At 39.6% G+C, this 14,517-nt stretch overlaps 1 protein-coding gene across 2 annotated transcripts in view; it reads right to left on the bottom strand.

The window, feature by feature from the left end:
• LOC122793458 (amyloid-beta A4 precursor protein-binding family B member 2-like) overlaps positions 1-14,517 on the bottom strand; it is a 159,584-nt gene that overhangs the window by 51,261 nt on the left and 93,806 nt on the right. The window contains exon 3 of one of the 2 annotated variants that reach the window (XM_044061488.1): positions 4,378-4,461. In XM_044061488.1, the coding sequence (XP_043917423.1) occupies positions 4,378-4,461 (84 nt within the window). The remainder of the gene's footprint in view (positions 1-4,377; positions 4,462-14,517) is intronic. The other variant, XM_044061489.1, reaches the window with a different exon arrangement.

The following is a 14,517-nucleotide window of genomic DNA, read 5'->3' as shown; positions in this document are numbered from 1 at the left end:
CATACTGGTTTGTTTATGCTCTTTCTGCATCATCTAGCTCCTCCTCCATCCTTAGAGGTTTTGCTTGGCAGATGCTTCATTTCTCTATTACCTCGTCAGTAGACTGTTTTGTTTTACTCCAGCTACACTGACCAAAGCTGGAAGAGCCACAAAGAGGCTCCTGGAAACCTCCTTCATATTTTTAATCACCTGCCCTAAACTATGTCCATTGTGACTGGCAGCTAAAGAAATCTGTCTGGTGGTATTGGGTTTTGAGGCTACTCATTTTGGGACAGTATTTTATCTCCTCCCACAATCTTCATGTCTCCAAACTGCATGTTTTTTTGGGGGGCACTCACAATAGTTACAAAACACATAACTATTTTTTTCCCATGGTTTGACCTTTTGAAGACCAAGAACAGTTATCCTCTGCTCAGGCAGTACTATACCAGGTTCATTTCTAGGGTAGTCTTTAAAAACACTTTTTTTGCTGTTCATTATCATAACAGCTCTAAATCAGCCTTACAAAAAGATGTATAACTGTAGTTTTCAGTAGAGTCAGAAAATCTCACTTGACATCTAATACATAGATAAAGTACTGTAAAGAAATATGTTGGTAAATTACAACAAAACAGAGGGCTAGTATTAGGTTGCCAATCATAACCCACTTATTATGTATTCAAGGCATGGATGTCAAGAAATTCACATCTTCAGAACACATAAGGGGTCATGATCAGTCAGACCATCATACTTCTTTATAGTGCATGGAGCTTTATCTGTTCCACGTCCTACTAGTTAAAGGGGGAAAAATCACCAAGTGTTTTTCTGGCTTTCAAAGCCGTAAAACACTTAGGAAGCGCTGTCAGAGAGGGAGTGTAATGCAGTCCGTTGCATTTACACTTACCTCCATAGCGCTCTGTCTAGATTTTTGCAGGAAATCCAGATTAATGTTTCATATTTTTTGTCTGTCCTAATAAAATACCTTATTTTCAGATAGACCACTGAGGCCTGAAGTCACTAAGTAATGACATGCACATGAGTTTCAGTATTTGCATTCTTCAGAATATGCAGGAACACTACACATTTTTTTACAGGAAGTTAGGGACATGTTAGGGGTGCTGACAGCAGGCGGAAGAAATATTTTATTCTGCTGCTGTAATTTGCTAGTCAGTACAGGCAGATTTTACTGCCTAGCATGGGACCCAACCTTAACATTTGCAGGGGGTGCTTAACATTTGTAAAGATCAGATGGTGTGCCATTCTGGCACTTAACTGGTTAGTTTTTTTTCTGAACATCAGAGCGTATTCAGCACGCTCCATGCACTACATGCAAATTATGCAATCTAAGGTCAACAAATAGTAATTACTTCACAAAATAAAAAACAAAAGGAAAACCCTAATCCCCATCCAGAAGGCTTCTATTAAAACTAATCAAAATGTTAACTTACCTTCTTGCACATTATAGCAGATCAAAACAAAAAACTTTTTCTGATTTCTTGCCCCACTTAACTATTTTCATGTCATCCTTCAGACATCAGACTCTACAAAAATGCGCAGTGAAATGGTATGCCATAAAAAGCAAGTATGGGATTCATACACTTTGTACAGCTGGGCTCCTCCTTCCAGTTAGTTGATATAAACTGATAATGCATAAAACTGTAACTCTGAATATTCCTGGAACTATATGAGGGACAGTTAGCCAAGCGATAAATCCTAATGACAAAAGTCTTGCAGATGACTCCTGAAACCTCAGGGATCCATCTTCTTTACAAATAATACATTCTCATCTTTAGCCATCTCAGGAAAACCAGAGAAATTAATATATGCAGACCTCATCCTTCAGAAAAAAGTTTATGTCAACTGGAAGCATTATATCAAATCAAAACGATAAATGAATTTTGTAAAGCAGAAATGACTGCATTAGCTCTAACAATTTATCCATAAATACAATAAGTCCTTTAAAACGTAGCCATACTTCTCAATTGTCCAGATTTTCACAGAATGTCCAAATTTTTGCCTCATATTTTTGGTCTGTTCCTCATAAAATTTGTGGTTTTCTACTAAATCACTGAGATGATCTCAGGATTGACATCACTAAATATTTACATATATTTGAGTTTCAGACATCATATCCTTCAGAAAATGCAAGTTAATACAAACTCTGTCATTCTAGCATTTTTTTAAAGATTAAAAGAGCAAAATTTAAAATCTGTCCATATTTTTGGATCATTATCCTTCGCTATATCAGGGTTTGTCCAGATTTTTTGCACTAAGAGGTTGAGAGCAATGAACGTAACTGTTCTACCTAGCACAGATTTGGCAGGCAAGCTTCTCTGGGAAGCCAAAAATCACATGACCAGGAAGTACCATATTATTTGTACTCATGCCCTTGGATTCCTTCTAAAAAAGACCTGAAATCTCATAAGCCATAAGGTAACTGAATTACACTGATTTTTTATGTGCCTCCACTAAAAGATGAGCAAACTGCATTCATGTGAAGGAAAGAAACAAATAAAATCAAATGTTAAAAGCAACGTAAAACAAAGTACAAACAGAGCTCTGACTCTATGGTATACAGGAACAGAACCCTCAGTGTGATGCAGGCAACCCAGATTTGAACAGTGGGCTCAGTCACTGGAGGAGCAGGTATACTGGGGAGGGAGGATTCATGAATGGATTTCACCTCGTCTTTCTGAGGGGAATGTGTGTGTGGGGTTTTGGCACAGTGGGGACAGCAGTGTGATACTGTGGCCGTGTGCACTACTTAGTCACAGACAGGGAGGTCTGAGTGGTATCCTGCAGAACCATGCAGAGAAGCACATGTGTGACTTCATGACCTTTTGTTGCACACTATACCCCTAGATGGAACTGTTGGTTGGGCAAAATAAAAAATAAAATAAACTGCACCAGGCTGATGGCTCAGCTTAATCTAATTCTCAGTGGAATAAGTACTGTGAGGAGGGAAGAAAATACATATTTTACATATATATGCATTGTGTGTGTGTGTGTGTGTGTGTGTGTATATATATATATATATATATATATATATATATATATATATATATATGTGTGTGTGTGCTGTCAGCAACTCTACAGTGTATATATATATATATATATATATATATATATATATATATATATATATATATGCTCCAAGTGTATGCAGCATGCTCTCAGCAACTCTACAGTGGTCAAATACAGTCATTTTGGAGCTGCCCGTAAATAACGGTTAATGAAGAAAGAGATAATGAGGAGCAATTTCTACAGGAGCCCTGTCCAGATACAGCCTTACTACAATCCAGGATATATCCTATATTTCTGTGCTAGTCTGGGTGCATTTCTGGTCCAAACAGCCACTGTAGTGCCTTGAATTTTTTTAGGATAGCAAATCTACATAGTCAATAAGGCAACCATGTAGATGGAGTCCATTAAATGCATGCTATTGATATCAACACTCTCCGTCCAAGGCAGCAATAATATCAATACGGGTCTGGAAGGAAAAGGAACCTAAACAAAAAGCTGTCCAATGAAGGACTCTTTCAGACAGTAGAAATCAGGATGATTCTTACTGGCTGAACAGCAGTGGTCTACTAGAATAAGCTTTTCTCTCTATTTATAGTCCACTCCATCCATGCATGAAATAACATAGTATATAGCTGCAAGTGTGTGTCAACAAGCTTGAAGTTTTCACAATCTCTTTTTAACTGCTTTGTCCATCAGCAGTTGGACATCCTGGTTTGGTGTCTTGCAGGGAAGCTTTCACTTCTTTCACCTCTGTCATAAACTTTGCATTCTTCTTTTTTTTTCTTCAAAAGACGCTTCCCTGCTGCCTTTGTTGCTAATGAAATCCAAATTTCTAGTGGACCAGGCAGATAACGTAAACCCATGTTGTCCAGTTTGCTCCCAAACTATGCAGTTCAGACAGTTATGTCATTCGCTAGGAGAATATTATGCCTATTTAAGTTAAACAAACTGTTTACATTAATAACGCGAGGAAAGCAAAAGTCTCGTTCCTTACAGGAAAATGATATTCTGGCTAAGAAAAGTCTAAGGCTAAATTTAATCTTTCTAATTTTTTGAATACTGGAAAAAAGAGGCAAAGCTAACAGTAGAGGAATTGAGTGTGCAATTAATACTTCACTACAAAAGGAGAAAGTTCTCCATTCAAACCAGTAATATAGTCAAAACAATGAAACTGCTATTTAAAATGACATCAATAACCAACAAATTAGTACCAGTAATATGCAAGTGAACAACTGATTCTGAAATCAAATCCATCCAGGTTATCACCGCATTTCTGATTATCAGCAGGACCCTAAGGATCTTCTGGATACAGATTTCATGATAACCGTACAGATGCTTAATCTCTGTAAAAATTAATTTCTGTTGGTCACTTACCTATTGGTTTGGTGACAGACATCATGCCTATATACTGTACGTGGAACTTCTGAACCAGCTCAGTCTTTGGTGTAGGGAAATCTACTGCACAAGAAGACAGAGACATGACTTAGTCACTAAAACGTAAAATCTGACTTAAACACAAGCTCATAAAGCACACTGGCAGAGACAAGACTTAGTCACTAAAAAGTAAAATCTAACTTAAACACAAGCTGATAAAGCATCTCAGACCATTGTGGCTTGTCTCCTGGTCTACTTTGTTGTATGCACATTTAGGGGTGTCAGGGTGGAATGCTCCTTGCAGGTGTTACTTTTCCATACTACTGCTTATAATGAGTTTCATGCATTTCCTCTTTTTACATTGCAACATGGTTGTGTCACGCAGTACATTTAAAATATACATTTTCCATGGTGCACCTAAAATATATTTTTCCTCTCACCTTTTTGTATTTGGAAGAACACCTTTATAGGTGTTTGTGTTGTTGACAAGTTCTGTTATATTTGAAAGAACGCCTTTTTATGGGATGTTTATGTTACCACATTTTTGTGCCTGACTTACTATGACCTTTTAATAGAATGGAACCCAAAGATATTCACAATACCGTGAAATACAGAGAAATAAAGGCACATATAACAAATTGCAATATTGCTGAGAGGTGTAATACAAAGTTATTTCATACTTAAATTTTATGGAGAAATGAAGCCAATATAATACTACTGAGAGGTACAATATGAGGTTATTTCATTCAAGTTTTAAGGAAAAATGAAGGCATATACAACAGTGTAATATTTCTGACAGCAATTTGACAAGGATATTTCACACAATCAAATTTTGCGTAGAAATAATATACATAAATCAATACACAACAACAACTTTTGAGGAGTATTATACAGTTATTGAATGCATAACCATGTCACGCCTGTGCTATTTCAAAACACAATACTTCACTTCAAAATGCTTTGCTGTCAGATATTCTTGTCTGACTTCAACTGAAATCCACAGTAACCAAAACATACATGCCTTCCACACTATTAATCACAAATATTCTAAATAAACATATTCCCTAAAGGCGTAACCAACTGTGAACTAAGGTCACCAATCTACATAATAAGTAGCAATAAGTCACATGTCACACTATTACCTCAGTGCCTAAGATCTAACACAAGGTATGCCTTCCGTAGTATGGCTATTAAGGTGCTGGTCATTGCAGATAATAAAATGAATGTACTATGGGGTCAAAATTTGCTGCTTAACACAGCTTATTATTTACTGCATGCTGCTTTCAAGAGAATAGGTGAATACCAGTAAAAGCAAAAATCTAAAACTAAAGAGAGACTCACATTAAGGCTTAGACAGTCATAAAACTCTAGAAATAACACTTGCCCCTCCTCCATCTTGCTGATAACCACATTATGGTAGCAAAACTAATTACTTTACAGGTTCCAGAAGGACGAAAGTCTAAATCAATGATGCAGAAAATGTTTTCTTTGGTAAAGCTGTATTTTTATAACAGGGTTAACCTGCATTTGAACCAGTTTTCATACTAGTGCTTTCCTGCCCATCACTGGAATAACACTCTTTAAAGGAAGGCTAAATGCTAAGCACTGAGTTTTCTCACCCAAGAGTACATTTTCCTCCTACAAAGTGACACATACCTACACTGCTGTATATGACTAAAATAAACTTATTTATATGACATTCCTATGCTATCCAACCTCGTCATTGTGCACCCCATTTGTTCTGCATGACACCATGTGCTATCTACTTTGGAAATTAATCTCAATGGCTTATATATCACAGTGTATACTACAGTACACACTTCTGGCCTAGGTAAAACTTACATGTCAAGATGCTGGTAGGCTGCCTTCTTTCCATCCCAAATTATAACGATAAAAAAGTACCACCTCTGAAAATGCATGTATATCCAAATATTCAATGGAGTAAGCAGCACAGATACTACTGATGCACAGAGACAAACTACATTTTCTACTGCCAGTTGGCAGTCACTGTTTAATGGAAAGCTCAACTGTGAATGGTAGGAAACTTAACACCTTTACCTAGCAGACTGCTGTGGGAGGACTTAGTGCAGCTGAAACATTCTTATCCTTATAAAAATACATAATTTGGCCACAATCAGTAGATAACGTAAGAGATGGTGAATAAATGTTAGCATCTGAATTGGGAAAGAAGGCAAATCATAGAGAATCCCTGAAAAAGCATAGCGACAACCTCCAGAATATAATATTTCAGCAGTTTACAAGACTGAATAATATGGCCACTATTGTAGCTGACAAAATAAATGATAAAGAACATAAAAATCAAAGACAACCATGAGAACTGTACAGACATTCTCCATAGTAGATTTCACCATCCTTGTTTTTGTAGTTTAAAAACAACAGAATAGGTTGGTAGGATGTTTTCATCACTAAGAATGAGAGGAAGTGTATAGTAAAACTAGATGCATTACTTTCCCCTGGCTTGCATTCAAATTTTTAATATTTTATATCTTGCAGTTACCTTTTCTACCAAATATATGTCAGCATTGTTCTAGATCTGATTCAGTACTTTACTTGCTCTTTATTAATAATGAATACTAGTTTTAATTTATTTCAATATTGTGATAGCCTAAATCAAGTTATTTAAACAGAAAAAATGTGTTATCTAAGCAGATGTTTTAGTTTGCAGTGAAGAAAGTGTTGCAGCACTGAAATCTTTTTGCAGTATTGTAGAAGTTTAATACATTTTGTCCTATGGACTGTTTTTACCGTTTTTGGAAATAATTCGATAAAGATTTGAAGCTCTACGGTGCCAAATTTGATAATGTGGATTCACTGCTAAAAGTAATCCAAAATGTTCAGTCAGGTTTTAGTCAAAGTAGAACCTCAGTAGAAAAATGGTGGGAGGTACTGAGGTTCACAGAAAAATATGAAGTTATGAAATTAGAAAAGGACACATTTTGATGTAAAAAAAATGAATCTTTCATGTAATCCTGCATTTGGAAGATTTTAGAATGAATAAAGCTGGGAGATAAATACATACACAGACTGGATCAAAGCAACATACAATAGCTTCAGGCCAGTTTTACAAATGAATAGAAAAATTCACAATGAATGTGTAAATAAAGAGAGGGACAAGGCAAGGATGCCCACTCTCCCCACTACCTTTCATTTTAATCAAGGAAAAACTGACATAAAGTAAGGGAACTTGTGGACACAAAATTCAGATGCTAGGACAAGAAAGCTTCTACTTGCAGATGACTGGGAAAAGAATGTATTTGTCTGGAAAGCTAAGACATTGGGCTCCACTTCTGGGATCAGCTGATAAGAATTTTAAAGGTGGTGGAGCACACCTCTAAAATATTGAGATAAGAAACTCATAATTAAGTGAGACGCATGAGGTGTCAACAGAGACATGCAGGGACAATTAACATGTTCCGGAGATGTGTATGGACAAAGAACTATTGGGCAAGGCACTATAACAACACGACCAATTAAGGGTTCTCAGATTCGAAAACAGGTGGGAACTCTTGTCTGTTTGGGCTAGGAAACAGGGAATCTCAAAAAAATAAGTGTCCAGACTGCAGACCTAAACTGGTAGGAATAAGAATGAAGATGAAAGGTTTAACATAAGGAGCAGTACCATAAGAACCATTAGAAGAGTAACAGTGGAAATAAAGTGTGTGTGTGTGTGTGTGTGTGTGTGTGTGTGTGTGTGTGTGTGTGTGTGTGTGTGTGTGTGTGTGTGTGTGGGGGTTAGGAAATACAAAATGGGAGAAGGCAGGGAAACATCTGTGGTAGCAGTACAAATAGAAGTAAACAGAGAAAAGAGAGAGGAGGAGGAGGAAAGAATAGCTTCACACAGTAAGAGAAAAGGGATGAAGAAAATTAAGTGCACACTGAACAGTAAAGGATGACTAGTCTGAATGTAACCACAGAACAGATGATAGATGCCTTTTTATTTTTGCTAGACAAACTTTTACTCACAAAAACAAGTACATATGACTGCTGTGAAGAAAATGAAATACAAATATATAAAAAAAAAACACCAAGGTCTATCCTAATCAGGACAAGACCTATTTTGCAAAGAATTTTTAAAGATAAAGGTTCCAGAACTTGTGACGTCATCATACAAAGCCACAGACCATTATTTACAGCTTCTTCTTTGTCCCAAAGAAGGAAGACCATGGGGACCTTTAATAAAAATTGCCATTAATGGCAGTGAAACCTTTTATAATTTTTCATCAGGACAGGGTATCTTTAAGGACAAACCCTACATTTATGCCAAAGGTGGTATCTAGTGTGGCTCTTAACCAAACCATCCATTTGCCAACTTTTTATCCAAACCCCAGAATAAAGGGGAGAAACTTCTGCATTCTTTGGACATACACAGGCAGCTACACTTCTACTTGGACAAAACAAAGGCTTTCAGGAAAACTGAGCAACTGTTTGTAGCATATGCTGCAGGATCACAGGGCAAGGCTATCTCAAAGCAGACTATATCCAAATGGATAGGACACTGTATTCGGTACTGCTACACACAACATGGAAAATCAGTCCCAAATAACATTAGGCCACATTCCACCAGGGCAACAGCCACTTCAACAGCCTTTCTCAGAGGAGTACCTACCAAGGAAATTTTGGAGGCTGCAACTTGGAGTTCAGTGCACACCTTTACCAAGCATTACCACCTGCCTCTTTACTCTAAATCCAGAGCAGGATTTGCCACTGCAGTTCTGCAGGGCCTCATAGCCAATCCTAACTCCTGACAGACCAGCCACCCAACCTCAGCTTTGGGATTCTACCCAAGTGTAATGACTGCAGCAGTGTAACGTGATAAACATAGTACAGTTTTGTACCTACCATAAATGTAGATGTTCGAGTGTTCACACTGCTGCAGTCCAGGTTACCCTCCCTCCATCCCCTCTGAACTAGCTGGACTTATCTATACCTTTCTATCCTATACAACCTTTGGGGGGGTATTTGCAGGTAACTGAAGGTATTGTTTTTATTTCATATTTTTGATTAGCAATATGTATTGCCTACCTACTTGGGGCACCTGACATCTGGGGCAAGAAAAACTGAAGAAAATAGCGTCGGATGCATCTTATATACCCCTGGAGCACTGACGTCAGGGAAGAAGCAACAGCAACCGACGCCGGACCAAGACTTTGGAATTCGGGCCGACTGCGGGACCGCCTGACGGCAGGATAACCCAAGTGTAATAACTGCAGCAGTGTAACACGATGAACATCCCTCTCCTCCTTCCACCAAACACTAATACATGCAAGAGATGCAATTATACAGCCAAACTGGAGGCTAAGCTCTCTCAACCCAAGACTGGACCAGGCAGTCAAGAGGAGAAGGGAATTACCTGCATCACACCACCAGTCTCACATAGACCTATGAAACCAGCACTTGCAAAAAAACACACATAAATACACAAAAACATACTCAGAGGCTCTAAATAAAAATCTGCAAAAGCAACAGAAACCTCAAAAGCAGACATCCAAGCAACCTCCACCCCCACAACACAAACCATGAAACACATACTTCACAAAACCAGTGTGCCACACAATCACAGCCCTTAAGGCAAAATAACATACCCAACACACTAGTAATAGGTGACTCTATAATCAGTTACACTGACGTCCCACTCACTAGGCTGAACAAGGAGAAGGTTACTGTTAGTTGCCTGTTGGGTGTCAGGATCCGCCACATAACACAAGCACTCAGGTCACTCCAGAACAAGTACAGATATGATTCTGTCATTGTCCATGTTGGTGTGAATGACCTGAGCCATACCTCCTTGGACTACATGAAAAGAGACATGGAGGAGCTCTCTGATCATGTAGCCCAGGCTGGTATGACCCTGACCCTGAGTAGCATCCTGACCTCACCAAGAATGATACCACAGTATAGAGAAAAAATTATCAATTTCAACAATTGGCTAAGCTTCTGGTGTCATTCAAAGGGGATCCAGCGTCAGCCTGGGATGACATGTTCGACAAGCCACGCTGCTTTGCTAGAGACGGCTTGCACCTGTCACCCTTAGGCTTTCGAATACTGGCCAAGGCTCTTGCCACCCCCATAATGCCTTTTTTAGGCAAGGCTCAAAAGACAAACCCACCACCATAAATAGCACAAGTAACAAAAAACTAAGGGTAATGCTACTCAATGACAGAAGTCTAAACCTCAAAATGCATGCACTCGAGGCACTCCTCGGTATGGAGAAAATTGATATATGTGCAGTAACAGAAACCTGGTTTAAGGCTCCAGAGAGCACCTCAGCACTACCAGGCTATAACTCGTATCATACATTTCGGCCACAAAACCCAGACCGAAATACAAAAGGCGGGGGAGTATCCATATTCATCAAAAATACCCACACCTCCAGGTTAGTGGCACAGCACGATGCTTCAGAGATCATCCACGTGCAACTAACAACAGGCAAAACTGCTGTTCAAATTATAGCTTGCTACAGATCACCCACCATGTCCCAGGAGCCCCACTCCGCATTCCTGGAAACACTGGGAAACATAAAGGTCCTACCAAACACCCTGATATTGGGTGATTTCAATTATCCAAATGTTAACTGGGAGAACTACTCAAGTACGAGCTCCCTGGCCCAACATTTCCCAGAATTTATAAACTCAAATGCCCTGGATCAACTGGTTAACACCCCCACCAGAGGTGACAACATATTGGACCAGGTCATCACCAATATGGGCGACCGGTGTTCCAAACACAACCCCTCGCTGGTTAGATCTGACCATAAACTAATCACTCTGGATATCCACATTCTGCCACCACCCCCGGTCAAAGGAACCACCGTGAAAAACTTTTCAAAAGCAAACTTCATGTTTCTTAAGACCGAGGTGGGAAGTTTCAAGGCCCCCATGCTAAAGGATAACGCTGTCCAAGCTGCAAAATTCTTTACTAATGCACTCTATGGGCACCTACAAGAATGCATGGATTGTGCTATCCCAAACAAAACCAAGACTCACTCCTCCAAGAAAAGGAAACCAGTCTGTTGGACCCCTGCCATAAACAAGCTATACAATAGAAGGAGGAAACTAGTACAGAAAAGAGTAAAATCCCAAGAAGGTAAGACATCCCTGATCAGTATCAGCACAAAACTACTTTCCCTCATAAAATCATCCAAGGATAGCTTCGAAAGAAAAATTGCCATGGACTCCAAAGATAACCACAAGGCATTCTTTAGCTATGTTAAGAATCTAAGTGGCAATTCTCAGATCTGCTCGGAGTAAGTGCAGAATGGCACAAAATACACTGAACCGACCGATATAGCCAACATCCTGGCAGACAGGTTCAGTGCAAATTTCACCCCCTCCCCCTCACCGACATAAGGGCCCATAACTATACCAGAAGAATGTAGTGCCCCTGACATCACAGACACTCAGGTTAAAACAGCCCTTTCCAAAGCCAAAAACACAGCATCAATGGGACCGGACCGTGGCCCAGGCTGCATCCTACACGAGCTCAAAGATGAACTAACCCCTCACCTAAACACACTGTTTAAACTCAGCCTCTCCACAGGCTACGTGCCCACAGAGTGGCGCACAGCAACGGTTATTCCGCTCCACAAAGGTGGAGCCACAACGGACCCCGAGAATTATTGCCCTATAAGCCTGACTAGCTTGGTCTGCAAAGCTATGGAGCGCATCATCATGGATCTCATTAACAGAGACATTGGAAACCTCCAAACACTGGACCCAACCCAATTCGGCTTTGTTAAGGGCAGATCATGCCTCCTAAACCTGGTGGACTTCTTTGAGACAGTTACCAAGGCTATAGACGAGGGAAAGGTGATCCATACAGCCTACCTAGACCTCGCAAAGGCCTTCGACATTATTCCCCACTCAAGTATTATATACAAGCTCACCAGCCTGAACATAAACCTCTACAACACTAGATGGGTTGCCAACTGGGTCATGGACAGAACCCACATGGTAAGAGTTGCAGGAGCTAGGTCTGACTCTAAACCTGTTACAAGTGGCATTCCTCAGGGCTCAGTCCTAGGACCCCTCCTGTTCGGCATATACTTCTCAGAGGTACAGGCAAGCACAGGAGGACTACGGCTCACCAAGTATGCAGATGACTGCAAACTAGGGGCTATAATTGACTCTCCAGCTGACACAGACATCCTCCAAAAGGGTCTCACTGAGACAGATACCTGGTGTCAAAACCATGGTCTCAAGCTAAATGCCAAAAAGTGCATAGTCATCCCCTTTGGAAAAAACAAAGTACCCACAAACTACCACATAGGTGGTAGTCCACTAAATACGGAAGACGTAATAAGGGATCTGGGGACCCAAGTAGATAGTAATCTCTCCTTTGATAATCACATTGCCAAAGTGGTTAGAAAATCCTTCTATGTGGCCCACTTAATCATAAAAGGGTTTGCATCCAGATCGAAAGAGGTCATTGGGCCCCTGTACGCATCACTCATCAGACCCATCATACAGTACAATGCCCCATTTGGGATGTACCTTACAAGACACCTGCAACAACTGGAAAGACCACAGAAGTTCCTCACCAAGAGGATCACTGGTCTCAAGCAGATGCCCTATGCAGCTTGACTGAAGAAACTCCAGCTGTACTTGGTTGCATACCGCCTACTCAGAGGTGATCTCTGCCTGACATACAAGGCAATGTCCAACCCAGAATTGATGGACATGCTCCACCTAAAGAAAACCATATCTCCTCGAGCCACATGCTCCAGGGATCTAAACCTCACCACAACAATAAAGAGGACATGCTGGAGGGATAGATTCCTGTCCCAGAGACTTCCCATGCTCTGGAACAAGATTCCAATCTACATTAGGCAGAGCTCCTTGCTAACCCTCTTCAAGAGGAACCTTGACGAGTGGATGGGAAACAGAAAGTTTACCCCAGGGATCACTTCAATGGCTCTGCTGGACAGAGGCACAGGGAACTAATCTAAGGGGGTGGCGAAAGCCAACACATTCCGGCTAGGCTTATAAATGCCTTCGGGCAGATAGCCTAGTACCTACCTATGAACCTAGTAGTACCTTGGACTTGAATCAGAGTCTGGTGATGAGAGATGGAGATGATCAGGAAGAAGACAAGTGAAATTTGTAAATAAATGGGAAACTATAAAGCATTGATCACATTTGTAAAATATGGCTTTGCAAGAAAAAGTGGTTGAAAAGACTAACTTGTGGGTGAAATTAAAACATATATCCCACTTTACGTCATTAATGTTTAGAAGAACACTAAAAGGAAAACTGTAAGTAAAACAAGATTTATTCATATTACTATCTCTATAAAATATTTTATGATGTAAAGTGCATGTTTTATAGTAAAGCAGTTTCATTCACTGTTCCATTAAGTGTATTTTAAGTGTTGCAGAGGGCAGTCCTTTGAATGCCTGTTGTATATGTTAAAATGTTAAAGCAAGTACTTTTTCTCAGTTATAAGATAGACTGGGTTTACACTGTAACAAGATAATGAAGGCTGGACAAAAGCATGTTAATGTTAATATAGTGTGATCCTGTGTCTCTGGGATGGAAGGCTGGGTACAAAAGTGTACTGACTATATTATATGTAGAGTAAAGATAATAATTTCCTTATTTTTACAAGAGTGGATGTCTGGATTGATGTCCTTGGCTCAAACTGCATACAACTTTTTAAGCAAACAGGCTTTAAAAATAAGACACGATGAAAGGAACGAAAAATGTTGAGCTACTTGAATAAAATTATTAACTTTTTTTCCCATTAGCAAATGGTCTCAGTGACTGACAAGAAGCCAGCAGTTGAAGGCAGTTGTCCAGGAAAAGTCCTTGGCTCAAACTGCATATAACTTTTTAAGCAAACATGCTTTAAAAATAAGACACGATGAAAGGAATGAAAAATGTTGAGCTACTTGAATAAAATTATTAACTTTTTTTCCCATTAGCAAATGGTCTCAGTGACTGACAAGATGCCAGCAGTTGAAGGCAGTTGTCCAGGAAAAGTCTGTACATTGTGTTTTGAGTGAAATGTGCAGATTCCATGAAGCCATCTGCAAAGTTGATAGCTGTTCTTGTTTTTTCTCACTACTTTTACTTGGACAGCAACAGTCTGCATGTGCAAGTGGTTAATCTTGAGAGTTTTGAG

Source organism: Protopterus annectens, chromosome 2.part0 (assembly GCF_019279795.1).
Source record: "Protopterus annectens isolate FY-2018-M chromosome 2.part0, PAN1.0, whole genome shotgun sequence".
In the NCBI taxonomy this organism is placed as follows: domain Eukaryota; kingdom Metazoa; phylum Chordata; order Ceratodontiformes; family Protopteridae; genus Protopterus; species Protopterus annectens.
This window is presented reverse-complemented; position numbering and strand designations above follow the sequence as displayed.